The 26,277-nt window shown below is 50.1% G+C and overlaps 4 protein-coding genes across 4 annotated transcripts; 2 read left to right on the top strand and 2 right to left on the bottom strand.

Moving 5' to 3' along the window:
• The first annotated feature begins 123 nt into the window (after nucleotides 1-123).
• Nucleotides 124-1,656, top strand: BDQ94DRAFT_135074 (mRNA splicing protein SMD2). Its single transcript, XM_026764589.1, has 5 exons — nucleotides 124-224; nucleotides 346-378; nucleotides 615-863; nucleotides 937-1,555; nucleotides 1,613-1,656. Exons 1-4 carry the CDS (start codon nucleotides 202-204, stop codon nucleotides 977-979), a joined length of 348 nt encoding a protein of 115 aa, XP_026630834.1. The 5' UTR covers nucleotides 124-201; the 3' UTR covers nucleotides 980-1,555; nucleotides 1,613-1,656.
• BDQ94DRAFT_70208 (putative dihydroxyacetone kinase (DakA)) lies at nucleotides 1,639-4,273 on the bottom strand. The gene is made up of 4 exons (XM_026776350.1): nucleotides 4,256-4,273; nucleotides 3,259-4,189; nucleotides 2,573-3,198; nucleotides 1,639-2,504 (listed from the first exon to the last, which is right to left on the bottom strand). Exons 2-4 carry the CDS (start codon nucleotides 3,837-3,839, stop codon nucleotides 1,876-1,878), a joined length of 1,836 nt encoding a protein of 611 aa, XP_026630833.1. The 5' UTR covers nucleotides 3,840-4,189; nucleotides 4,256-4,273; the 3' UTR covers nucleotides 1,639-1,875.
• A 3,500-nt stretch (nucleotides 4,274-7,773) lies between these two features.
• Nucleotides 7,774-16,900, bottom strand: BDQ94DRAFT_156679 (cullin-4B; the record flags this gene model as incomplete). Its single annotated transcript, XM_026768650.1, has 10 exons — nucleotides 7,774-7,834; nucleotides 7,898-8,258; nucleotides 8,331-8,753; nucleotides 8,811-9,891; nucleotides 9,949-10,686; nucleotides 11,374-11,645; nucleotides 11,700-11,855; nucleotides 11,917-16,254; nucleotides 16,329-16,506; nucleotides 16,895-16,900. The coding sequence occupies 10 exons, from the start codon at nucleotides 16,898-16,900 to the stop codon at nucleotides 7,774-7,776; spliced, it is 7,614 nt and encodes a 2,537-aa protein (XP_026630832.1).
• Nucleotide 16,901: 1 nt separating this feature from the next.
• On the top strand, nucleotides 16,902-26,176 carry atmA (DNA-binding protein kinase TEL1; the record flags this gene model as incomplete). The annotated part of the gene is made up of 9 exons (XM_026773853.1): nucleotides 16,902-16,980; nucleotides 17,036-17,078; nucleotides 17,155-18,498; nucleotides 18,554-18,894; nucleotides 18,949-23,416; nucleotides 23,469-23,859; nucleotides 23,909-24,970; nucleotides 25,023-25,983; nucleotides 26,040-26,176. The coding sequence occupies 9 exons, from the start codon at nucleotides 16,902-16,904 to the stop codon at nucleotides 26,057-26,059; spliced, it is 8,709 nt and encodes a 2,902-aa protein (XP_026630831.1). The 3' UTR covers nucleotides 26,060-26,176.
• Nucleotides 26,177-26,277: the final 101 nt, after the last annotated feature.

The raw sequence follows: 26,277 nt of genomic DNA, 5'->3' as shown, positions 1-26,277 counted from the left end.
CAATCGCGCGCTCGGCTATTTCCGCCGCTCAAACACGGCAAACACGCGTGGCACGTGACAGCACCCGCGCAAAGCCAGGCTTCCAGAACAGAAGCTGCGGATTGAGATGCTCTCAAGTCGTCCCCGATCAAGTTCAAGCCTGTCCCTGCTGTCCTCCTCTGCACCGGCACCTTCCACCCCATATTTATACTCGCGCCCACCATGTCGACCGATCCCAAGATCCAGTAATGACCCCTCTTTTCCTACCCTCCTTTACATCCCGATGAGTCATTAGCTCTTGTCATGGTGTAATCCGCTCCTCAACCTGCCGGACCTCATTGCTAACCTTGTCTTGCAATTCATTAGGGACCTGCTCAACAAGCCTAAGAGCGAGCTCACGTACGTTATCGAACCCCTCCTCTTCTTTCCGGCTTTTATCAAAGCTTTCTATTCCCGTGTTCCTATCACATGATGCCCAATCCTTTGCACATCTATCAGTCCAACTACCCATGCCCACCACAACCCATCATATCCGGATAGTGTCCCGCGCGCCTAATTCTCATCGCGCCACATCATATCTATCTATCTACCAACCCATCATCGCCGTCCATTCGCTAACCTGCCCCCTCATTCAGTGAATACGAGGTCTCCCTCGTCGAGGAACATGAGCTCACTGCCGGTCCTTTGTCCCTTCTCCAAACCGCTACGCGCACACACACCCAGGTCCTGATCTCATGCCGGAACAACCGCAAGCTCCTCGCCCGTGTCAAGGCCTTCGACCGCCACTGCAACATGGTTCTGGAGAACGTCAAGGAGACGTGGACCGAGAAGCCCAAGGGTGGTAGCGGCAAGGGTGTTAACAAGGATCGCTTCATCAGCAAGATGTAAGCATCGCCATTACCTACACTCACCCTCTCCCCTCGCCAGAAACAATCCTAACCCAATCTTTTATCGTAGGTTCCTCCGTGGTGACTCCGTCATCCTCGTCCTGCTCAGCTGAACTCTGTTCACATGATGCGCTCATTTCCCTTCTCGAACGGTCCTGGGCCGGTCCGGGCTTGGCTTCTCTCTGATCGAGCTGAAATCCGACGGAGACGATTTCTAGTTGACACAGACGAATGAACGATACCCTTTTAGTCGTGCGATACTTGCGGGATTGGACGGGATGTTAGATTACATCATCACGTACAATCTGCCTCCCCGCCCAATTAATCCAGCCCTATCCGGACCTTGGCTCTCCTTTTCCTTCTCGTTTCATATATTGCTATTTTCCCGATCTCAAATTCACCGTTACTTCTCTCTGATTTACGGCGGGGGCAGATTTGGCGTTCTCCGGACTCTTTTGTTTTTTTAAAGCTAGAAAAAGGAATCTGAAGTGGAGTATCTCGGCTTGATAAAAGTAGGGGGAGGACATTGATGAATCGGGTTGTACTCGATGCTCGAGCGAGAGCTAGATAGTGCTAGCCGGGATTGTGAAGTGTATCTGACTCGGTTGGATATACTCTGAATGTTAATACCACGATAAAACAATGTACGAGTACACCACTAAAAGACGTAGTGGATTGTCAAATCTAAAGTATGTCAAACCATTGCGTGGCGCTATCACCCACGTACCTAATTCATCGATTCTTAGCAAACATACGATATACGATAGATAGACCCGACCATGATCCTGACTATTCAATACTGAAAGCTAAGCAGTAAATACAAAGAAGCAGACATGCAAAAACGCGCCCAATTTATCATCATATTCATCATCATGAAATTATATTAAGATAAGAAGAGTCAAGAAAATAACCCATAATATCCTCACCAGCGGATGCAAATTATATATTTACCCTGGCCCCGAAGAAAAGAAAAGAACTGCAAGTGACATTTTTTCTCTCTCCAACTCCCTTACAGCGCCTCAGACAGACCATTAAGGAACACGCTGAGTCCGTAAGCGCCGGGGTCGGGGATCTTGCCCACCCATTCTTCTTCGCCGCCGACGTAGACGGACCGTCCTAGGCTGGCCTTCATGTTCTTGGTGGAGTCGGTGCCTTCCTGTGCTGCTTTGGCGGCGATGTGCACGTCCTTGGCCTTTTGGAGCTGCGTGCAGAAGGGTACAAGGGCGTCCAGGAGGGTACGGTCACCGGGTTGGGCGGGGGTGTAGCGGGACAGTGCGGTGAGGGAGTAGGACAGTGCAGCAGCCCAGACATCCACCGTGGCGGGGGTGGTGGTGCCTCGGTCTTGCTCGCGAAGACCGTGGGCCAGGGCGTTCAGGAAGATAGCGTAGATGGCTCCGGAGGTTCCATCCATGACGTTCTCGACAATGCTGACGATGCGGTTCACTGCGTTCACGACATCGTCGGTGAGCGGAGACGAGGGGTCTTCGACGAGCTTAAGGACGGCCTCGGCGCCACGCTTCAAGCCTACGCCGCAGTCTCCGTCTCCGACGATGGTGTCGAAGCGGGTGACTTCGGGCTCGGCGGCAATGACACGCTTGAGTGCACTGCCCAGGACCTTCTTGAGGGAATCAACATCCACTGAGAGTCACGTTAGCTCAAGCCGGAAAGAACAGGCGGCCATAATCGACCGGATACGGGGGACTCACACTTGACGTTGCTGGGCTGATCCTCGGGCATCTTGGTCCTCTTCAGCTCAACAGGAGCATCAGAGCGGTGCTCCCAGGTCTCAGGACGGATGGGAGCAGACCAGCCAACCGCCTCAGCGGGGGCATCAAGGAGTTCAAGGAAGGACTTGCCCTCGCCCAATCCAGAGTCCACGAGCTTCATCAAAGAAATGCTGAAGCCCAGGCCGTTCAGACTGGTGAGGAAGGTTCCCTGGATCACGCGGATGGGCCGAACGTTGTAGTCTCTGTTCAGCTGGCGGTACACCTCATCGGTGATGCCCGAAAGTTCGAGAGCGCTCACACCACCCAAGTTGTTGATCAGCAGCACAAAGTCATCATCGGGCTTGCGAGTGATCCAGGCGCGGTCGGGATCGTTGTGGTCCAAGAGCTGAAGGAGCATGGTAGCGACCAGTTCGGTCAGCTCGAACTTTTCCCGGTGAGATCCCGGTTCATTGTGGATGCCCATGCCGACCTCGACCTCACCATCGGGGATGGTGTCTGTTGGCGGGGCTCTGCCAGGGACGTGGACGTGCTCCAGGGAAGAGCCAACTGAGACGAGGTTCTTGTTTGCCAACTGAGCGGTGCGGTAAACATCCTCGAGAGATCCACTGGTACAAACAGTCAGTCGTCTTAGCCTACGCTTCTCAATTTCAAAGGGCTCAACTTACCCAGCTTCGGCCAGCGCGCTGACGATCTTCAGGATGAGGATACCACCACTAATACCGCGACGGCCGACCTTGCCGCCCTTCTTCTTGCCGACACCAACGTCGTCGTTGATGGCGAAGAATTCAGTCTTGATACCGGCGGCGCGGGCCTTCTCCGTAGCCATACCGAAGTTGAGGACATCACCAGTGTAGTTCATGGGGATGATGAGGACACCCTTCTCGTTGTCGACACAGTCCATGACAGCCTTACGGATCTGCTCTGCGGAAGGAGAGGCGAAAATGGTCCCGGCGGCCGAGGCATCTAGGAAACCCTTGCCAACATAGCCGGCAAAGGCAGGCTCATGGCCGGATCCTCCTCCAGACACAATCGCGACCTTGGACTTTGAAGTCGTATCCGGACGACGGAAAATAATTTTGTTTTCGGGGTCATAGGCAAGAGAAGGGTTTGTGAGAGTCAGGGAGTTCAGGGCGGTCTGGACCAGATGGGTAGGGTCCGAGAAGAAGTGTTTGGCTGATGGCCGCGTTAGCGTATGTATCGGACAGTGTCTGATCCAGTGAATTTTGTGGAGTAGATCTGACTTCATGCCGGCTGTGGAAACCGGATCTTGGATTGCATGGTCTGACGCAGAGGGACACAAATTCTGGGGCAAAGGGAAAACAGGAAAAAGAGAAGATCTCCAGAGAAGAGGTGTGTGTGGAACATACTCTGCATGATGGAGGGAGATCTAAGGGTTGATCGCAACAAAAAACTGGGGACTTGATGGTGTATGACGTTTGGCGGGCGCGTAGGAACACGATCCGGCTCGAAAGTGGGGTTCGACGAAGTACGGGTATAAGCGCAATAGATTCAACACTTGAGATCGCGGCTGGTCGACTTTCCAGAAAGGCGACTGCTTCGACTCTTTATATACGCTTTATCGCTTGAGCTTCGGTTCTTAAATGACCTTGGCCTGTTAGTTTCCCTCCTCACACGCATCGGGATAATTCGCTTCAAGCGTACCAAAGCAGACAATGGCAATCTCTGGGGATGGCGCGTAGGCTCGGAATACAATCCGGATAAGGCGGGGAAAAAGTGGAGAAGTCGGATTCGCCTGTTTGAGCGGCAGCTGTCAGTCCAGTGATTTTCGTGCATCGAGAAAACTGGAGAATGGCAAAGAAGAAGGGATTATCATTTGTCAGTCGCACTCACGGTCACTTGTCAGGTGGGGGATCGGTCGATTGGCTGGATAACCTCAGATGTATGGGAATGACCTTGTAGATCACGGAGGAAGATGTGGTAAGCGGATCTGAGGACAGGAGGAAAGTCTGATTGGAATGGAGGACAGACAGCAAGCCGGGAAGGGTCAATTGCTGAGGGAGGAGAAGGTTGTTATATGAGTAGTATAGGAAAAGCGATGAGAAGACCCCAGAGACCGAGTGCGAGAGCTGGACATAAATAGGACGAAGAACCGGACACGGAGTATCGTGGACGTGCTGGGGGGTACTTCAGGATGTCGTAAGTCGAGTCGGTGACCAGTAGCAACTTGATTGATCCATTTTCCAACCGATCCTCAAAATTCCCAATATTATTATTTTTTTTTGCTGCTCACATGAACAATCTCTGATTTTCGCATGACCGACCCATCGGCCATGCGGTTCTGGATAAGGAAATCCAGAGTCGTTAGTTTCCAACCTCGAGCTTGTAATCGACTCCACGCCCCAGCCAGTTACGGCTTAGCGCTGTACCCCATGGGTCTGGAACCCGCCAAAATTACCCGCCGTGACTGGTGTCACTTTCCGGATGCTTCGGCTTACTATCTGTGGGAATTCCGCTTCGCCTGCCTATTTTCTTGGACAATCTTCCCTTGACGGCCTGATCATTATCGGTACGGCTTCGGCTCTCAATCCACTATCTACCTGACCAGAGTTGAGTTGTCTTTCTTCCAGTTCCAATGGTTCTGGGATCGACTGAGCCCGTGGGATGAACAGCGCTGTTCGCGGATGAGAATTGATAATCGAATTGTCTGTATCATTGCAGAAGATTTGCCAACAGAGACATACATACATACATACATACACACATACATACGTTACTGCATACATACATCTAGGTACATACAGTAGGTACTGGATGCATTGGGTCGAGTATGAGATCGTCAATCTACTACTACTTAGTAATACCAACAGATAGAGTCGACTCCGTGCGCACGCAGGGCAGAATGGGGGGAAGGGGGCGCAACGAAGGCGATGTCACGGGTGCGTAACCCTTCCTATTCCGGATACATTGATTGCCGCTGGGACGCGCAAGGATGTTCGAGAACCTGCAGCTTACTGGACACAAAACAATCCTCTACACAAGTAAGACAAATACAAAGTACCGTGTAGATTGATTTTCCAAAATTGGCGCTACTGAGTGGCGGGGTAAATAATCATAATGATAATCATGATAATTCTTGATTTGTAGGCATTGACTACCTGGTATGCTTAACTACGCCACAAACATGGCACAAAAGCATGCCTTGCTTGATGGCGAGGGGGGTATGCTTGATTCCGTGAAGATGTCTGATAGCGGATTGGATGACTGGTAGACTATAGTAGTACCATTTACTGTGGACATCAGGTAGACATTGACCATGACCCCACTTAACTCAACCAGGTACCCTGGGCATGAATTATCCGCCTGTAAAGTTTGGAGTATTACATGAGTCCAGCCCCATCCTATAAGCTCGATAAATCTGTTGTTGCATATCAAAGCCCATGGGAATATAATTCCTGACCACCGCATACATGCATGCATATGATCTATGCTTGCTTTCTGCTGCCGTGCCCGCCGCTTAGGCATCCGTCGCGGCATGTTTTGTTGCTGGCAACCGCTGCAGAAAGTCAGGCATCCAAAATTGGCGTCGTGGTAGTAGTACATTACGTGCTTTGTAGTACGTAGTCACTCCAATTTTTGGGGCGAAGGATAAAACAAGTGGTCAGGTATGTATGGAGTACGAGCAAAAATTCTCAACAAATGATGTGCAAGGCAAATAGCTACACAGTAATGGAGAGTAATGGAAGTGACCATCCTCACCCGAGCCGCATGGGGGTTGCGCAACGGATCGTCAGAGAACCAATTCCCAACAGATGATGAGTAAGTGAAAAGCGATCATGGGACCTTCAGAAAATGAACACCAAAAAAGAAACATGAAGGAAGGGGGTTAGTTAGATTGTGCAAGCCACCACTTCTCCGCTGTCAGATCTTTAGTATGAAACAGCAATCCTTCCTTAATCGAGAGGAAACCGGGATATTGATACGTGGAAGAAATGGAAAACGAAAATAGAAAGGTTTCTCCGATTATCTACGGTAAGGACTAAGGATGACTATAGTTCATTTTCAAAGTCGCCGGGTCATGGATAGGCGATGGATCGGCCGTGTCCCTGAAGGAAAGGAAAAGCTCAGACATCCACGTGAGCGTATGGAAAGTTCCCAGGCTTCCCCCCCCTAACTTTACTCCATAGATAGTAAGCCGGATGGGTCCCCCGGAAGCTCTAGACCGTTTCGTCCCCTTCCCGATTCGGCTCGAGCAGTCATCGATGAGCTGCTGCACCTTCCGCGGGCTGACACTTCCGTTCCATTGCCCTTTTCGGCCTTTCCTCACATTGCTGGCTTCTGCTTTTCTCTGCCGAGAGCCCGACGGGTGTCTCTCGGGCGAGAGAAGGATAAGCTGCACACTCTCTTTGGGCTCAAAGCTGTGATGAGCATTCAGTCTTGAGTGAATGCAGCAATTGCGATTCATACCACATACTCACCCCTACGTGTGGAGAGTCCTAGATGTGCCTTGCTGTATCAATTATCCACTACACATTCTAGTCGTTTCCAATCCTGCAGCGGTTAAGTAGTCTAGTCTGCTGTTAGTTACCATCTATCTACTAATTAGGTAGAGACAGACAAGGAAGGTAGGTACACGTGAGGCACGTTAGATCGGTCCGCTCCTCAACAGTTTCCTCCCCCCCAAATTCGGTCGGTAGGAATGGGGGTTGGTCTTCGTAATAGGCAACTATACCGAGAGATCCTATACAACGCACGCAAGTAGAGTTGCAGATTCGCGACACACGACCTTACTACGTACTACCGACGGATCCCCATGGAAGCTCCCTCCTTGGGTCCCCCAAGTAGGCTTGTGGGACCGGCGATGCTCCGCAACCATGCCAGGGATCAAAATGCTGCTAGTCTGCGGAGCTACAGTTGATACCCCATTCTCTTGTCTCCCGACATTCCGGTCACCCCACTTACCACTGTGTCGACCATCGCTACTAGCAGGCGGCGCCCGAAAGGGCCACGACAACTCTCTGTATCTACACGGCTAGCTAACTGCGACTGTGCATAGGAAGGGGAGGCCTCTAAAGCAGAATGGACACATGACTGTCTTAGTGCATTCTTTATCATGCCATTTCGTTCTGACGGTCTCTGAGCTGTCAAATCAACACTGTACGAAGTACCACATCGTCCGAACCCCAATCCCTTGTACCCGACATAACACTGCTGAAAATCTACTAGGCCACATATTGATACCGGTTCCCTTCCTCGCGCTCCATGTAGTCTTTCTCAATCAGTCTGCACAGCATTGCGTCAGTTACGATATACTTTATGTTGGTGTTGAAAATTGGGAGAACTCACTTCTCAATATTCTTCTTAATATCCGCCGGCTCTAGCACTCCCCGACTTCGGGTTGCCTTGATAACCTCAGCGACAAGCTCAGCGTGCGTGATCGTCTTGCGACTCTTCATGATTCGCACAATCGCTGCCTGAGTCTCATAGTGACGATCGGCAGCCACCCGCTCATGCGTGGTCTTGTTCTCTTCCTTCGTCTCTTTCAGTTGAATTTGGTTGATTTTAATTCGCATCTTCGGGTCGGTGAATGCCGCGTTGTATGAAAACTCGTCTGTCGTATTCACATCCCGGCCCTTCGGCTTCTTGCTTAGAACACGGTATTTCGCACATGCGAGCGATTGCAGCGTTCGTTTCAGTTCTTGATCAGCTATGCATCGACAATTGTCAGTAGAGGCCCAACTTGCGTAGGTTTGGGGCGTGGAGAGGCAGTGCAACTAACATAACATGGTCGCCTCCTGTATCTGTGCATACCCGAGGCTTCCCCCCTCCGGGATATCGTTGAAGAGCAACAGCACGATCGCCTGGAAGGAGCTGACCACCAATTCCTTATCTCCCTTGGGAAACCTTGCGCGTAGCTGACAATGTGCCAATTGGTGCTTCCAATTGAGCTTGCGCCCGTTGTATTTGGTGTTGTAGAACTTTTCGAAATCGTCGACGGCAGTCGCAATTTCGGGCGGTATCCGCACCTGAACATCGGGGTATGTTGGCCATGCTGATGCCGAAAGCACGCTGACGTTCAAATCCACCGGTAGACGGTCCCGCCGTTCGCGCTGTATTGAGCTGTATGCCGACATCTCATCGCGGGCAACATCCATATCTTTGAACATGGACTCCAGATTATGTGTGAAACTTGACCCACATTCTAATTTCATATATTAGTAACGTGTTGAGAAAAGCAGAGTACAAGAGTTGTACAAACCTGTCTTGAGCCTTGCCAGCATACTCTTTTCCGCATCGTCGCTGGCGCTCCTGCCCATCAGCAACCGACGAGCAAGATCATTCTTGTAGAAGGCTTCGAAGACTGCTTTTCCATGGACAAAACGGAACAGGTCTAGGACCTGATCCAGTTGTCTGTCGATTTCGGCGTCTTCATCGGCAAGTGGCATGTCCTCCGCCTTGCGCGCAGGTGCAAGCTTCCACCCACCCTTGAGGAGCCTGTCCACGTACTTGGCAATCATCTCTCCAGTCTTGGGGTTGTCGGTACCTCCAGTAGATTCTGACTTTCTTCCTTTGTTGATGAACGTCTCGAAAGCTTCGCGGAGTGTATGGCCCAACTCCTCATTTCGGTGGAAAGAATTGACCCAAATATCGTCAAGTTGCTGCTTGAATTCTAATAGATGAGCCACCATGTCTGCTTCTTTATCCTCGTCAAAGACGATCCCAGAGCCCTCCTCAATAATATAACCACTAAAAGCGGCCTTCAACTTCGCACCGAGATCCTTCCGTTGAAGGAGTGAATAAAGCCTTTCTAAAGCAACCTTGTTCCCCGCACGTAGTAGGCCTAGTATATCGGGCTGGTTGAGCAAAACATTTTCTTGTTCTGTTACCAAGGCGCGATCCAGCAGCTCTGATAACATCTGCTTGGTGCTTCTATTCAGCGAAAACAGCTCACATCGAGTCACTTCCCGCTCAATTAGACGGTGGCTGTTCTCGGCAAAAGTAGCCAAGTACCCTGTTGCTTCTCGCTGGGCCCATGAAGAAAAGTATTTCTTGGATTCCGATATGAGAAGCGGTTCAAAGCCAGTTGTATAGATGTCAAGGCCGTGGAACAGTTCAATTGTATTTCGAAGTAATAACGAGTCAGCCACCACGCTTTGTTCTTCGCCACGGTCCGCCTCGACAAGGTCACAAGCGCCCTGTAGGATCTTCGGCTGTAATACGGCATCGGAAAATATGTGCTGCCGGAATTGAATTAAGCCCATCTCACGTATCATGGGAAACTCTTTGGAATGGAGGAGGAATGACTGGTCGAGATAGTAGAAGATCCAGCGCACGGTTACCTACTATAGTGTCAGTATCTCCTTAGAACCCAACTGTACCCAAAGTAAATAACATACCAGCTTTGACTGCCACTGCGACCATGCTTCTACCACCGCTCGCAGTGTATCGACGTTGCTCCCATCTGCAGCCTTTGCCACCAATTTATCGCGTAATCTCCCAGATACATGTTCTCGACACCGATCCTGGAGCCGTTTGGCTAGAACTGCAGCTCGACCTTGGCGACATACATTTTCGGCACCCTTGTAAAGCTCTTCGAGCGAAATTTCGGGCTTTCCACCACCAAAGATCGCCGACAGCGCAGCATCAAGTTGGCCCCAAATCTTCTCAAAATATGACTCCTGGTTCAACCGTGATCCCGTGCGGAGATTCTTCACGACCAATCGCTTTGCTCCAGTGTGGGGAGTGAAATTGTTTTGGCGCGACGTTGCGTTAAAGGTGCGAGGTTTAGTGGTTGTATTAGGAAGATCGGCCCCGCTCGCACTCTGTCCCATCGGCGCGCCAGGCCTGGACTCTGCATTTGCGAAATTGTACATCCTGTCGGATGCGCTGCGATCTCGCGAGTAAGCCGAAGGGACAGAGTCCGATGAGGGTGGCGATAGTCGTAGACGCTTGCTCGTCGGGGACGTCTGCTGGTGATGACCTCTGGCGGGGGTTGTATGGTTCCGAGAGAGGAATTCCGAAATGTTCGCTTGCTGCTGCTGGGGTTGTTGCAATGCCTCCCCTTGATCAGAGAGCTTCCTCTTCCCGATAGACTTGCGCTTACCGCTCCTCTGCTCGGTGGTGCCTCTCGAGTTCTGCTGCATCTACCCGGCTTCGTCCGAGGAGAGGAGGTGAGGTTGAGAGAAGCGCTCAGCGTTGGAAGGATCCAAGTAGTATGTGGATCCTATCAAACATGGTAAGCTCGTCAACCGTGGAGGGGATATTGATGACAGCGAGACAGTGACGGAGTAGGACAGGGTGCGTCGTCGAGGTTGGGTCTGAGCTGGAGCTTGGAAGGGTACGACAGGTGAGTTGAGTTGGTGGTTGCCCGCGGGCGCCCAAAGAAGCCGGAGATAAGATAATACGTCCGCCTCCCCGGGTTGTCGCATGATTGGACGGGGATTCCCTTCGGGTTTCTCCCTCTACCTTACTGAGTACATGCACCCGAGCATGCTAGTATTACGAACGAGGTAATATGAATGCGCTTAATACAAACGTGCGATCATTAAAAGCGCTCCAAAGTCACATATGCTGCTTCGCCCCAAAAGATTTGCGGGCCGAATAGCGCACATAATCTAAGTCTTTGACTAGACACACTTCAATATACATCGTTCCCACCAGTTTACTCCATGCTTTTTGCCCGCCCCTCCATATCCCCTTGTAGCTGAAAATAGATTTCATGTAAAGAACTTCATTCCCGTCTGCTCTTTTACTTCCTGATCTTCGAACTGTAAAGCTTAAGTTAGCATGGGTGACGTGGGTAAAAGACTGGTGAAGCATACATCCAGAAAATCCGTGGCCGTGATAAGTGCCAGGTATGACTTAGTGAGTTTCCGCAGTGCATCATGGTGATCTGCGGCACCCGCACCGCCAAGTTTGGCAAATCTCTTGAAAATGCCAACCATGCTTTGTCTATTCTCGGCAAGGAAGACTCGAGTTTGCTCCAGCATCTGCTCGTTGTGCAGCCCTCGGGAGAAAACGGCGGCGACAACAACTCGGAGGACCGAGTCAAGCAGGTCATAGTACTTTCGAAGAGCATCCGGGTTATCAATATCTATTCCCGTCAGAACTGTTATTGTATCGATGGCATGGGAGGAACTTCACTAACCGATGCCGAGATCTGGGTCGGCTGCGAATAGCTGCGAGTCCCGCACTGCCTGGAACAGGCCAGTTTTCAGGACATACGTCGCACCATTCTTGGTCTGGCAAAGCTCCTGAAGAAGAGACAAGAGCGACTGGTAGTAGGACAATAGCAAAGGAGTATCTGTATTAAAACGGTCAGACATGCGTTTTCCCTGTGTATTCTTGCTTTCGATATTGCTTACCACTGGCCTGGGCGTTTCTCAATTCGATAGGTAGCGACCTGATGGTGTCCAAGAAGAGGCTCAAATAGTTGGACTGGGATATAGAATCGGCCAACAATCCATCCGCTTGCCTATCCAGAGCAGCCAACAGATTGAGGAGCAAAAGGGCAGATACTCGGCATGTCTCCTGGCCAGCATACGCATCATCGCAGACGGCCTCAATCAGGGCATGGCCTGCAGCTTTGATCACTTGCTGGCTCTGGAACTTCATACTCTGATGAACGGGCTCTGTTGAGATGATACCAGCGACATAGTGTGCGCAAGTGTTGTAGAAGGTCTCCCTGATGCTCACATTTCCGTTTGCTAAGGTTACACCTCTCACGCAGACCTGAAATAATTGATGAAGCTTTTCATCAAGAACGTCGCCACTCCTGCGGGGATTACCAGAACCAGGCTTCGTAGATTCCAGTCTACTAACCAAGGTCTCGGCCAGTCGTGCCAATTCTAAGCCTTCCGGTAGGTCTTCCTCAATAGCAATTTCTAGCTTGGGGAGGATCAACTGGAGCGAATGCAGGATGAAGGTAGCTCTCCTTCCGCCATCGATTTCAGAGCAAGTGAGCATCGTGGTGATGAGCTGTGTCCAGGACCGTAGGGCCAAATAACGATTGAACGCGATCTGGCTTGCTTGGTTTGTGGACCGTATGAATAATATCAAACTTTCGGACTCGGCCTGGAATAGCTCTTCGTCCTGAGGTCGTAGATGTCCACTCAATGACAATTCTTCCTTTCTGACCTGAACAAGTTCTACTATCTCGTCCAAGTTGTAGACAATTGGAGAACTGTCCGTTTCCGGTCTTGCACACGCGTCAAATTCAATACCATCAAGGAAGCTTAGGGCCGGTGGTTGTAACTGATGTTGAGTGTCCAGGTCCGCGAAATCGAACAGGTCGAAGACGGAAGGATTCACAATGGTCTCCCCAGTTTCCGAAACAGAGTTTCCAAATAGAGTTGAAATTATTTCAGCTTGAAGAGTTGGAGACCCGAGCTTTGTAGCCGAGCGAATTTCAGTCGCGGCGTACTCGAACAAATAGCTTCTGTAAAGAAGAAATTCTGCAAGACCAGCCGTTGATTCAGAAAGCCAGAACTCAGGCGTGCCGATTAGAAATCCATCCCAGGGTGTGTTTGGCCCTATGATCGGCTGACACGCGAACATACTGAGAAGAAAGCGGCTGCCACGCATCTCGGCGAGTGTGAAGTAGGAAGAAAGCTTAGAAGACCAAAGGTGTTTCAGGACCCCAAAGGCCATGCGCTTGACATGCACCAGCCATGGGAGAATATTGCCATCCAGCGCGTCAGGGTAGTTCTGCAAGAATCCGATGACAGCATGGAGCAGTGACATCTTATCAGCAAACAGGCTGTCAGGAGCGATATCAAGTATGTTTCCGATGCTGTTAAACCCAAGGAGCAGGTGAGCTATCGTGGGTCGGTCATTGATCGTGCTGAGACAGCTGTTGAGAAGTGCCAGGAGGCTTTCCCTGATAATGTACCCCGGAGATTGTGGGCCAGCTTCTATCTCTCTCGACTCGGGTTGCATCTGGGACACAAGTGGACGTGACACACTGTTGAGATCTACCTCAGCACTCAGAACTTCGACGATCTTGTTCGGTGAACGCCACTTGGACAACTCTGGCGACGTGATCTTATTCAGCTTTCTCGAGCTGGATAGCTTCTCCAGCAATGCCATAGACGTGACGGTGAGCTGCTGATGCCCCGTGCTGCAGTAAAGGCACAACGCAGGGATAATAGACAAGTTGTTGAGAATGCTATCCTCAAAAGCTGACAGCGCAGAGTTCGCTACATTTGTTCTGCTCGTGCCGGTCTGGGCCTTGATCGCCGGCCTCACAATATTAAAATACGTCGACTGAAGGTCGATCATCATGTCCATGACTTCCAAGCTCCGGACCAAGGACTGGACGAGGACGGAGTCTGACGAGGCTTTTGCAACCTCATTAACATCTTGATGGGCTGTAGCAAAGATAGCTTTGATCACATCCTCATTGAAAAGCCACTCCGTGACCCGTGCAAAAGGATGGAGACGAATGTAGGTGACGAATGTGGATTGCTTGACGATACTATCAGTGGATACCGTAGGCTGGCTGAGAACGGAAACCAGGCTTTCGTTGAAAGACTGCAGACATGTCACGATGAAATCCAAGCAGTTGTAAGTCAGGAAGCGGGTCTGCCGTTCGTTCAAAATTTTCCTGGACAGAGCCTGACCCATGACAAAGTCTATGTAAGGTTCAATGCCTGGCATCCGGTAGGACGAACCCAGGCTCTCGGGAAACGGCAAGGAGAGGTGAAAATCAGCTGAATCGAGGGCAGGGGAGATGAGCGAATAAACGAGACGAACGAAGGCATTGGCTTGATCGAAACTCTCGCCAATCCTTTGGAAGGCCTGTTGTTCATGCCACACAAGCGGGTTGGAAACGACCGGGACTTTCCCTAGGTTGGAAGCACTCATAGAACCCCCAGAAATCCACTGGTCAATAGAAAGCCACATTTCGTTCCCATTGTGAGAAGTTCTATCTGTCATCAGGGCCGCAAGCGCTGCAAAGACGTTTGCTCGCAGATGCGTAGGAATGGGCCCACTGCAGAGTGTCAACAACGTGCCAACGACATTGAACGTAGGGTGGTGAAGCAGCCAGTCTCGTATCGTAGCACTCTGCTTACTCAGATGCTCTAGTAGCCTCAGGTAGCATGTCAACATAACTGGACTCTCCGGCTCGCTCATATCAGCTGGGTCGAGTTTCCTTGATCGCAGGATCGCCTGCGAAGTAGACGGCTTTTCAGTAACTCTCGTTGCATAAAGTTGAAGCTCAGCGAACATCTGCGACCAGTTCATGGACGTGGATCGTTTGAATTTCGCGGACATGAACTTGTCCTCTTCAGACAAGAACCGATGGGCTGCAGTGGCATTGTCCTCGCCTACGGAGATGGAGCAGAGTAACTCGCAGAATGCGCTGACCCTGGGAACAGTTTGCCGTTTCGATGCCCATTGGAGGAAGCCATAAAGGTTACCATCGGGATCAGCCCAGAATTCCTGTGCGGCATCTGGCCGATGCTCGAACGCGAATGCCATGATCATCAAGAACGACTCAAGATGTGTTCGGGCCTCTACCAGGCCACGATGGAGGCTCGAAGTCAAACCGTCTCGTAAAGCCGTAAGATGATCCAGTCTTTGCGAATCCTCTTCGGTCTTCAACATCCGCACCGCATCGGGCATGTTCGCTATACATGCCTCGGCAAAGGCCTCAAAATTCTCCATCAGAAGAACCTTTAAGAAATCCGAGCAACTATCCGTCTCCAGTGTTGCCGACGCGCTTTCTTTCAATAGTAACGTGACCAGTTCACTACGGGCCGGATCAGCCCATTCTTCATCATTCACGCCATAGCAGACGGCGAGGATGAGTTCGAGGCCTCCATCATCCAGAGCAGTCATGAACATCTTTGTGCGCTCTTCTGAATCTTTCTCCAAGTCCACTCCCTGGAGAGGAGAGGCAGGCCCATCGAAATCCCACCCGCTGTAGACAGCGAGCCATAGTGCGACGACCGCAGAGTGGAACGTGGGAACCTTCCAGGGTTGAACGTCTTTGGAGGATGTGATCGCTGTATGTAGGCTTCTAGCGTCCCTATAAGAACTAGAGCTTTCTGGAGACCCATGCTGAACAAAAGAGGCAATTATGCAAGGAAGGTAGTGAATAAGGAGTCCATCGAAACGTTCGAGCTTCCGAAGGTGGTCCAGGAGTAAGCGGAGATCCTCCGAACTGGTGTAAGGTCCTTTGAATAGGTAGCATAGCACAGCACCAAGGGATTCATGTTGTTGCTGTAAGCTGCTGCGTTGGTATTCGAGAGCCTCCACGATGTCGTATTCCGCTGACTGACCAACGATGGAGGCTTTTTGGGTTTGCTCGTTAAGGAGGACAAGCCACCTCTCGATGTCTTCCATCGACTTCATGCATTTGCGCGTGAATAGTGACGCATTTCGCAACGGCCCATCCTTTATTTCAACCACAAATGCCAACATTTCCTGCATGAGAACCTGTGTCATCTCCCGCTCCACCTCGAAGGACTCCTGGAAAATAAGCCGTAATGAGTCGAGCAAGAATTGTCGGCGCTCATGGAATCGCATAATCGCAGCGATGACGGGAGGCCGATCCAAGACAGGAGCGTCTTCCTGCGCCGCCATAAACAGCATTGCCGCTTGCAATTCATCGAGATCCAGCGCATCTGCCAGCATTAACGCTCCCTGTTGAAATTCTTCATTGATCGAGTACTCGAGGTCGTCGACGGTAATTTTACCTGAATGAAATCGCATTGCAAGGTTAGCGCATCGACTAAAACCTATGAATAACAGTTTAGTTCATTAAACTCACCGGAGAGGACCGCCTGGCGACTTGTGTTGTTCTTTGGAGGTTTGTCGAGGAGCTTCTTGAAATCATCGATGTGAGTCTCCAGCTCGACTCGAAGACGCTCGATGTTGACAAAGGACGAAGCCGAAAGAGCAGAGAGATCCTGATACAGGCCACGAAGGCCTGTTGCAGCATCTCTTTCCTCCATGCTTAAGGGTGTGCGCGCGAACTGCGAGGAGCGCCGGCGAGTCGGATGATCTGATGTGTTTGTCCCGGCCAAAAAAGGTCGGAGGACGCGATCAAACTTCCGGCGGTCTGAAGGCGGGCGGCGGAGCTTTCAGCTCACTTCATCCTATCTTTACCGCCCGCCCGCCGTGCACCCACCAAAAAGAAAGACTTTCGGAGAATCGGAGCATCCAAACACCAACCGATAATGGTTTTTGGGCCATTGATGATTCTTAAGGCCTTTTTCCCACTTTACCCCTGGTGTCCCTGAGATGTCTTGAATATCTAGACGGCCACAATTCGGGTATGGCATCACTGCCAATTACGTAGCTCTTCTACTCTCCTTGACCTGCCCATCGCCTCACATCCATCATGGGCGACATTACCTTAGATGGGGCCATTGCGCTTCTGGCTTCGGAGAAGCTCAGAGAGCGCTCAGACGGGCTTGCTGGTTTGTCCTGCAAATATACCGGACTCCCTGACTGTGCCGTTCTAACTCAGACTAGATCTAAAGCATATACTCCTGAAGAATAGAAGAAACTCAAAATTGTATGTAAAGAGTTCGTGCTGCTCCGTATGTATGCAGTGAAGGCGGACAGCTGTTGACATGTTCGCATGCATCTAGAAACTCTCTGAATGACAAAGCCTGCCACAAGATTTTTGAGTCACTGTTCCGGTTTGTATCGGTTGAGAAGTCTCTTTACAATCGGTCCAATTCCAAGGGAGCTTCTGCAAGTCGCTTGTCATCCTGTGCATCTGTCCTTCGAATCGCCGTTGATGTGTTCCTGCGCAACCTGCGCACGAAGTCCGTTCGTGCAATCGTTGATCATATTACCGATACTCTGCTAGGCCGTGGAAGCGACTCACTCTTTGAACTGCTTAGTGTGGACTACGCCAAATGCTTGGTCACGCTCCTGCGTTATCCTCCCCACCTCGAGCACCTTGCTCTTAGTGAATGGGAGAAAGTCGTGGACTTTTGTCTGAAGAGTATTAATGCTCACAATGATCAGGAGGATCTTACGATTCGAGAAAAGCGTTCATCCTTCTTGGATGGATATCTCTCTACTGGAGGCAGGGCCTCCACACCGGCCAGATCAACTCCCATGCCCACAGCGAGCGAGAAGCCAAAAGGTGACACCAGTGCGGCTACGGAAGCTGTCGTCTGTATCCAACTTTTGGTCGGGAGCCCAAGCGCCCCAATTCAGGAAGCAGCCGAGCGTGTACTTCATGGCCTCATCAAGTTCGTAGGGTCGTCAATGATCGCTGGGAGTGGACACCAAGCTGCGTTTGCTAGTGTAAACACAGTTGTCATGAAGATTTTATTTGATCAATCTGACCTTGCAAGGTCGTCGCTTCTAGACATCATACCGGCAATCAGACGTTTTTGGGCAACTAAGCTTCTAGGACTGAAAGATGAAATGCTCGTCACTGTCATGCTTTGTGCGGTTGTCTTGACTGATGCCGCCCGGAGAGATCCATCGGAGTTGATTGCACATGTGATTGAGGAACTCCTGGAGACCTTGTATACGGAGTACATCAAACGGTCTGAGAAGGAGATCTTACAGCTGGATGAATTAATATTCCACCACAGCGGCTCAGAACAACAGCAAGAATGCTCAGCATGGCCCCGTCTTGAAAGTGCCAGATCTGAACACAGTTGGACGACGCTATGGATTATAGCAAAGCTACTCGAACTAGCAGAGGAATTACGCGATAAATCATCACTGTATCCTGCATCTGGAGAGGCTGCGACGAAAAGGCAGCGTCTCGCCTCGCTTATAGACGACATATTTCGTGATTCAACGGCGTCTTCTGGAATGAGGAGGCTATGCGCTCTCCAGCTAATACCTTTTCTCCCTAGGAGCTACGCCACCGCCGAGTCGAAATACTCTCTGCTCGAGCGATTGCTTCCCCATATATTGGATGATAATGCCATAACGGCTTCCTGGACGATGGTAGCGATTGCAAGGTAGGTGCTCAATTGGCTTTCAATTATTCGTGACTAACACAAGGCATCCAAATAGCATTGCTTGTAGCCCTGATGCAAACTCCCAATCGCTGAAACATTGCTGGCAGCGCGCATGGGAGATGGCATCCCGTGTTTCCCCTTCTCAAGCGACAGCCAGAGCTGCCTGCCACCTGTTAAACAATATACTTCAGCGAAGCCTTCTAGACTACCAAATAGTCGCACAAGCAACAAGTTCCATGCTCACATCAATCAATACGAATGGCCCCTCGACTATCTCAGATTCATCCTTGGCATTCTGGGCGACAATACTTCGGATCACCTCGCAAATAAACCCGGGCTTAGTACCGGATGCTTCCAATAAAATTTGTTCCTGGCTGAGGGAAACTTGGGGTACCGGTAATTTCTTTCCAATGCTGCCTCCGTATCGTCTTTACTCACCTGTATTGATAGGTTCGCTAGCCGATCGGTTACAGATAGCCCAAGTTGCTATGTTCGCACGTCCTTTAGACCTTCTGAACATGCTTTTTGCATGTGCCAACAGGCCCTTCGCACTACCCAAGGCCCGTTACATAGGGCCGGTAGGACTAATTGCTAGGGGATGGCACTTTTGTCTCAAGAACAAACGGCTCCTCAACTACATCTTTGACCTTCAAGGGTTGTTGGATTTGGCTGAATACTGGGACCCGCAAGAGACCCTGTCTCTGGAGAAGTTTCCCCGACAAGACTCCAGTGATAATATTGCTCTTGATCTGCTGCAAAGCAAAGTTGAGGGACTTCTACAGACCTGGGAAGCACTATCCGAAGACAAAACACACCATATAACAGTAGATCTGGTGCAAATAGTCACATCGTCTTGTGTCACTATTGCATTGTATATGGCATGTCTCCCTCAGCAATCTGCAAACCGGGTGTCTGTCATACAGCAAAACAATCGACGTCTTTGGGAACGGCTGTGTACTTTCCTCGCTTCTCGAGAGCCCGTCTTTATTCATGCATGCTTGATTACTCTAACACCCCTACTTGTGCCAAATGCACTTCTCCCTCGTTCCAGCCCGGCTCTCATAGGTGCTCTCTCCGGTCTGGTTCCTTCCCTCGCCGATGTACTGGAAAGCTACCGGGAAAAACAGAAAGAAGTGTTGCTCTTGAACAGTGAAGAGGCTATGGATTTGGATGATCCCATCCTCACATCCTACGACCAATCGACAGAGCTCGTACGTATATTCAGTAGTAACCGAGAAACGTCGCAAGTACTTCAAGATATTGCAACCTTACATCGCAGCATCACCGTCTACTTATCCATCTTCCAGAGGATACATGCCTCTTCCGCCTCCTCTGAACATCCCTTCCATGATGATCTTATCGAATATCTGACCGGTCTCGACGAAATTGACATTCTATCGGCGCAGAATTTCTTACCTCATGTATATCGCGCATGTGTATGTGATGGAGTGGAACGGCATTCTTTGCTGAGGATACTCGAAGATCTTGGTGAGAAATGCTTGCAATCATACGAAATGGAGCGCTGCGAAAGCTCTCACGTACTTTGTTTGCGCATGATGGGCAGCTTTGTTGAAATGTGGACTGGCTCAGAGGATGACGATTTTCATGCTTCAGCAACCGACATATACTCATGGTTTACTGAGGTACTTCTAGCCAAAAGGTTGGCCTCCACTTCAGTTCTTATCGAGTTTACACGGCTCTTAAGTGATCTACTCTCCCACAACGTCACGTATTCAAGCGGTCCATCTAGCCCGTCACCTAGAACGAGTCTGTTCACGATTATTCGAGAAGGGGATGCCGTAGCCAAGTTCTATGCTGGGGAGCTCATTCCTTCACTTTTCGGTCAATACTCTCTCACGGAACATGATCTGATCCTCGACGACGTGTTGGACAGTCTTCCCCGTGATTCAGACTGGGATGAAGGCATTGCTTTGCGCTTGGTTATTCTGGCTCGTCTCGCTTCCCGATGGCACACTCTGCTCCGGAGAAGCATCTATCATATGTTTGAGACCGCTGCCAAGGTCCCAAACTCACTTCGCTATGCGGAGAACTGCCTACGGGATGTAGCGCAAACCCTGGGCCTTGAAGACGCAAAGCAACTGTTTCGACTGTTTTCGTCCCAAATTATCTACACTTGGACTGAGGAACAATCCGTTATGCGCATGCCTTACAGCGTCTTTGGTTACAAAAGCCTCAAGGAGATGCTTATAGATGTTCAAGATGAGATAATCGGGCAGGTAATGATGCGTGCAAATGAAACCGAAGGAGCAAAGCTTTCGGCCTGCACCGATGTGCCTTTTGATCACCTTGTAATGGACTCTTTTTGCAAGGCAGAGGCGTACAGTATAGCACGGGATATCAGTACTCCTCCTGAACACGGAAGCCAGCCAAGAGGAGTAGAGAACCGAATGAAGAAGCTATTAGGGACTGACAAATTCGTGTCTTTGATTGAGGCTCACTTCCCGCAAATGATCGCAATCTTCTTTGGCACCCTGGATCAATACGAGCAGATCGAGAGAGCGTTTCTGAAGCGTGAGGGCTTTGGGAATCCGCATGCAGTTCTCAAACGTATGACCGAAAAGAGTGTTTCTGAGGTCGTTTTGCCTGCAAATCAGCAACCTTCCTTCAGGGCACGTTATCTTTTGGACGAGCTTGAGTTCCTCTGCAAGCGGAGTGGATATGACCTTGGGACTATATGGACACCCACTTTGGCAACTTATGTCTGTCGAACGCTCTTAGAATCTATTCATCCCGCCCTTGGCTCTCTACATGCTTGCTCTGTTATTCGAAAAATCAGAATACTTGTGAGCATTGCTGGGTCCGTGATGCTAAGTGACTACCCGTTTGAAATGGTGATACACGCCCTTCGACCATATTTGGTTGACATCTTCTGCGCAGAAGACACACTTGGTATCTTCTGGTACCTGTTAGAAGCAGGGAAGGCTTATCTGAGTGAAAGCCCGGGTCTCATGGCCGGGATCGCGGTCACTACACTCTTGTCGCTCAGACGATTCCTAATTGCTCCTCCGACAGAGACAGCTCAGCCAGGTCTGGTTGAAACTGTAGTAGCGAAGATAAAGTTCTTTCTCGAATGGTTTGATAGCTATCTGGAAACATATGAACCCATTGGGCTCAAGCCTGAGAAGCATGAGCTCTTCAGGCGTCTGGTTGCTTCTTCCCAGGGCATCAACCCTGCAGGTGAGAGCCCGGAAGGCAGTAAAGACGAGTATGATTTGCTCCTAGAAGTCCTCAAAGACCAAAACTCAAGAACAAGCCTGTTAAGTGGCCCAATTGCTGATCACGTCATATCATTGTTATGCACCGAGAGCAAGCAATCCCCTGAATCCCATCTCAATGCCTCTGGTGACGATCAGGTTGTCATGTCTCATGCTGTTGCTATTTGCCAGACTTTGCAAAAGTTTGACCCAGGTACCGAGTACAAGCTTTGGGCAGCTAGAGTCATCGGGAGAGCATTTGCTAGTACGGGCAAAATCAGTGACATCCTTCTAAGAGAGCAGGATCCGAAACTGTTCGAAGTCCAATCAGCCCAGTCACTGCCGAGTCCATTCCATCGCTCGAAGGCTAGCATACTCATGGCGCTTTGCAGTATGCTACAAAATAGCAGTCACCTAGAAGTTGGGCTTGTTGAACGTACAATGCAACTTATTGTCAGCAACCTTGGGAATTCCCCGGAGTTTGAACCCTGCGGAAGAACAGTGCCCGCTTTTCTTTTGAAAGCTTTCACGTGGAGCCCTTACCAATGCCCGGAGATGCCCATGCCAGCCTCAGTGACAAAAAGCCGAAATACCCTTATTTGGGATCCCGATGTTCCAGTTGGACGATTCGCCCGCAGTGTCGGGTTGTTTTTGTCGGATTCAGCCCCTGAAGATCCGGTTATTGGACCTTTGCGCACTATTCTGTGCGTTATACCTGACTTAGCTGTTCAAATTCTACCATACATTCTTCATGATGTTCTGCTGGCGGAAGATGATGGGAAAGTGAACATTCGCAAGACAATCTCGGAGATTTTCGGACAGGTGCTACGGCAAGTTAACGATCAGACTATTCCTCATGCGCGGCTCGTGATAAACTGCATCCTCTATCTAAGGAACCAGCCGAGACCAGAGGAGTCAACTATAGTAGAAAGAGACGAGTGGCTTGATGTTGACTTCGCAGAAGCATCATCGGCTGCCAATAAGTGCCGATTACCCAAAACAGGATTGCTTTTCTTGGAAATCTCTGCTTCGCGCATGGCCTCTACCTCACGTCGCTCATCGGTTGCAAAATATGAAGCGGCACCAGAGATACTGCATGAGATATTCCGGAAAATAGACGATCCAGACTTTTTCTATGGAGTCCAGCAGGATTCATCGTTGGAAACTGTTATGGCCAGACTGGAGCACGAAAGCTCAGGGTTCAAAAATCTGTTGTTCCAGAGCGCACATTACGATAGCGAGATACAGATGGGGGAAAGCCCCGATGTTCATGGAGTTCTGAAAGCCCTCAATTCTACAAATCTCCAAGGGATTGCCAATTCAGTTTTCGCCATCTCTGGTAGCTCCCGCGATACGTCGGGCTCATTTGACAGCATGCTGCAAACCGCCAAAGATTTGCGACGATGGGACATACCTGTTTCCCCATTGAGCCCTTCACCTTCTGCGTCTGTATTTCGGGCTTTCCAAAGTCTTAACATATCTGGAACGCTCACTGATGTTTTTGCTTCTATTGACGAGTGCCTTTTGTCCAGCTTGGATCTACTGACCAGCACTAGTCGTTCAGCAACATCCTTACGCACAGCGATGCGGATTTTGGGTGTTATGACTGAAGTTTGTGATGTACTGGGCTCTGCATCGACTGAAGACGTTAACAACCAATGGCAAAGCATCGTGGACAGGGACTCCTGGCTCAAGACAACCAGGTAGGTCTTCGGAATCATGACAGCGTGACGACTCCAAATCTGACGTATACAGTGTTAGTGATGTTGGCGAGATATTGACGTGTCATGAGGCTTTGTTCTCATCGATCAAGAATAAAGACTTCTTGAAGACTGCCATCAATATAAGTGATCGTGACGCGCAATTACTGGAAGTGAAGGTCATCCGTCAATCACTCAAAGTGGCGCGAGATCATGGTATCTCACAAGCCTCGCTGAAGTCAGCTGTATGCCTTTCGAAGCTCTCGCATAACTGCAACACTCTAGGTATCAACATCGAAGGTGCAGCGAAGTTTGATCTGGCCAATGTTCTATGGGATCAAGGAGAGATGGCAGCGTCGATCCAAATTCTGCAGCAGCTTAGGGAACGGAATGACTTGCATAAACAAGCCATTCCGATAAGCCGTGCAGAACTTCTTGTAACCCTGGTATGTCACAAGTCCTTATCCTCATTAAAGTCAGTCTTAACATCTACAGGGCCACCACGTTGCAGAGGCACGTTTGGAAAAGCCGGATACTATCGTTCAAGATTACCTGTCTGCTGCTGTCAAGGAGCTCAGAACCCGCTCGCTCGGCGAAGATGTTGGTCGGGTCTACCATGGGTTTGCGATGTTCTGCGACCGGCAATTACAAAATCCAGACGGGCTAGAAGACTTCAGGCGGATAGAGCAACTTCGCGACCGTAAAGAAAGGGAGGTACACGCACTTGAAGAAATGATGAAATCGGCCCAAGGAAAAGAAAAAGAGGCTCTCAAATACCATCGGGCGAAAACGAAGCAGTGGTTTGATCTTGATGATCGCGAATACCAGCGTTTGCGGCGTAGTCGCGAGGCTTTCCTTCAACAGTGTTTGGAGAATTACCTCATCTGTCTGAAAGAGAGCGAAAGCTTCAACAACGATGCGCTTCGGTTCTGCGCACTATGGCTGGACAAATCTGCTAGCACAATTGGAAACATGGCAGTTTCCAAGTATCTCAGCCAAGTCCCAAGCCGGAAGTTTGCACCCTTGATGAACCAACTTACTTCCCGCCTGTTAGATGTTTCGGATGAGTTCCAGAAGATGCTCTTCGCTTTGATCTTTCGTATCTGTGTCGAGCATCCGTATCATGGAATGTACCAAATATTCGCTAGCAGCAAATCCAAGGGTGGCAAAGACCAGTCGGCCTTGTCTCGAAACAGAGCAGCTGGAAAGCTGGTGGATTGTTTGAAAAACGATAAACGCATGGGGCCAACCTGGGTAGCCGTTCATAATGCAAACATCAGCTATGTGCGGTTTGCTGTTGAAAAGCCAAACGATAAGTACAGAAGTGGTGCCAAAGTTCCCTTGAAAAAACTTTCAACCGGAGAACGGCTCGAGCAAGATGCCGCAACACAGCGCCTACCGCCGCCTACCATGAAGATCGATATACGCGTTGACTGTGATTACAGTGATGTCCCGAAATTGGTGAGGTATAACCCTGAGTTCACCATTGCCTCGGGCGTTAGCGCGCCAAAAATCGTCACGGCCATTGCCAGCAATGGGTCGCGCTACAAGCAATTGGTAAGCCTGTTCACCTGCGTTAATGCCAATGATAAGACTAACATTCCTCAAGTTTAAAGGAGGAAACGATGACTTGCGTCAGGACGCTATCATGGAACAAGTCTTCGAGCAAGTCAGCAGCCTCCTCAAAGACCATCAGGTCACTCGCCAGCGCAATCTGGGCATTCGCACCTACAAAGTGCTTCCTCTTACATCGAATGCAGGCATCATAGAGTTCGTTCCTCATACGATCCCACTGCACGATTTCTTGATGCCAGCGCACCAGCGATACTTTCCGAAGGACATGAAACCGAACATGGCCCGAAAACATATCGCAGATGTTCAAACCCGCTCATTCGAGCAAAGAGTGCGAACGTACCGACAGGTGACAGAGCACTTCCATCCGGTCATGAGGTTCTTCTTCATGGAGAATTTCAACAACCCCGATGATTGGTTTAGCAAACGACTGGCCTACACACGGAGCACCGCCGCGATTTCTATTCTGGGCCATGTTCTCGGACTCGGAGACCGACACGGCCATAATATTCTATTGGATGAAAGAACCGGTGAAGTGGTGCATATTGATCTGGGTGTGGCATTTGAGCAAGGGCGAGTTCTGCCCGTCCCAGAGGTTGTTCCCTTCCGTTTAACCCGCGACCTGGTCGATGGCATGGGCATCAGCAAGACTGAGGGGGTCTTCCGACGGTGCTGCGAGTTTACGCTGGAGGCCTTGCGCGAGGAATCTTATAGCATCATGACGATTCTCGATGTGCTCCGGTATGATCCGCTGTATAGCTGGACTGTGTCGCCTCTTCGAATGAAGCGAATGCAGGATGCGCAGGAGGCTGATGGAGGTCCTCCTATGATCCCTGGGGCCAATAATGATCAACAGTCGACCAATGAGCCCAGCGAGGCTGATCGCGCACTGACGGTCGTCGCAAAGAAGCTGAGCAAGACGTTGAGCGTGACAGCAACAGTCAACGAATTGATCCAGCAGGCCACTGATGAGAAAAATCTTGCTGTTCTCTATTGCGGTAAGTTTGACCCAGTCTTCTCCCAAGATTGAGTACAGAACTGACCTTTATCTCAGGCTGGGCTGCATACGCGTGAGTCAGTCTTCACTAACTGGTGCATCTTTCCCACCAGTAATCAAGTCTGTGACTCTAATGGTATATTTCTTTCTAATTGTAAATATTACTGTAAGAATTATCTACAAGTAACCGTCACTACCGTCACTATTGGGTTCAATGTGTCAATCGTCCAAGAAAATGTAAGACATAGGGGATATATATAGTAGGGTCAAGCCAATCATTGGGGATAGAGTGGCC

The sequence above is a fragment of the Aspergillus welwitschiae genome (assembly GCF_003344945.1).
Source record: "Aspergillus welwitschiae strain CBS 139.54b unplaced genomic scaffold BDQ94scaffold_3, whole genome shotgun sequence".
Lineage (NCBI taxonomy): Eukaryota > Fungi > Ascomycota > Eurotiomycetes > Eurotiales > Aspergillaceae > Aspergillus > Aspergillus welwitschiae.
This window is presented reverse-complemented; position numbering and strand designations above follow the sequence as displayed.

Coding starts and splice junctions, on each gene's coding strand:
- BDQ94DRAFT_135074 (XM_026764589.1), top strand. CDS start 202: ATGTCGACCGATCCCAAGATCCA. Junction 225..345: donor TCGACCGATCCCAAGATCCA/GTAATGACCCCT, acceptor GCAATTCATTAG/GGACCTGCTCAACAAGCCTA. Junction 379..614: donor AAGCCTAAGAGCGAGCTCAC/GTACGTTATCGA, acceptor CCCCTCATTCAG/TGAATACGAGGTCTCCCTCG.
- BDQ94DRAFT_70208 (XM_026776350.1), bottom strand. CDS start 3,839: ATGAAGTCAGATCTACTCCACAAAATTCACTGGATCAGACACTGTCCG. Junction 3,199..3,258: donor AGCGCGCTGGCCGAAGCTGG/GTAAGTTGAGCC, acceptor TGTTTGTACCAG/TGGATCTCTCGAGGATGTTT. Junction 2,505..2,572: donor TCAGCCCAGCAACGTCAAGT/GTGAGTCCCCCG, acceptor CGTGACTCTCAG/TGGATGTTGATTCCCTCAAG.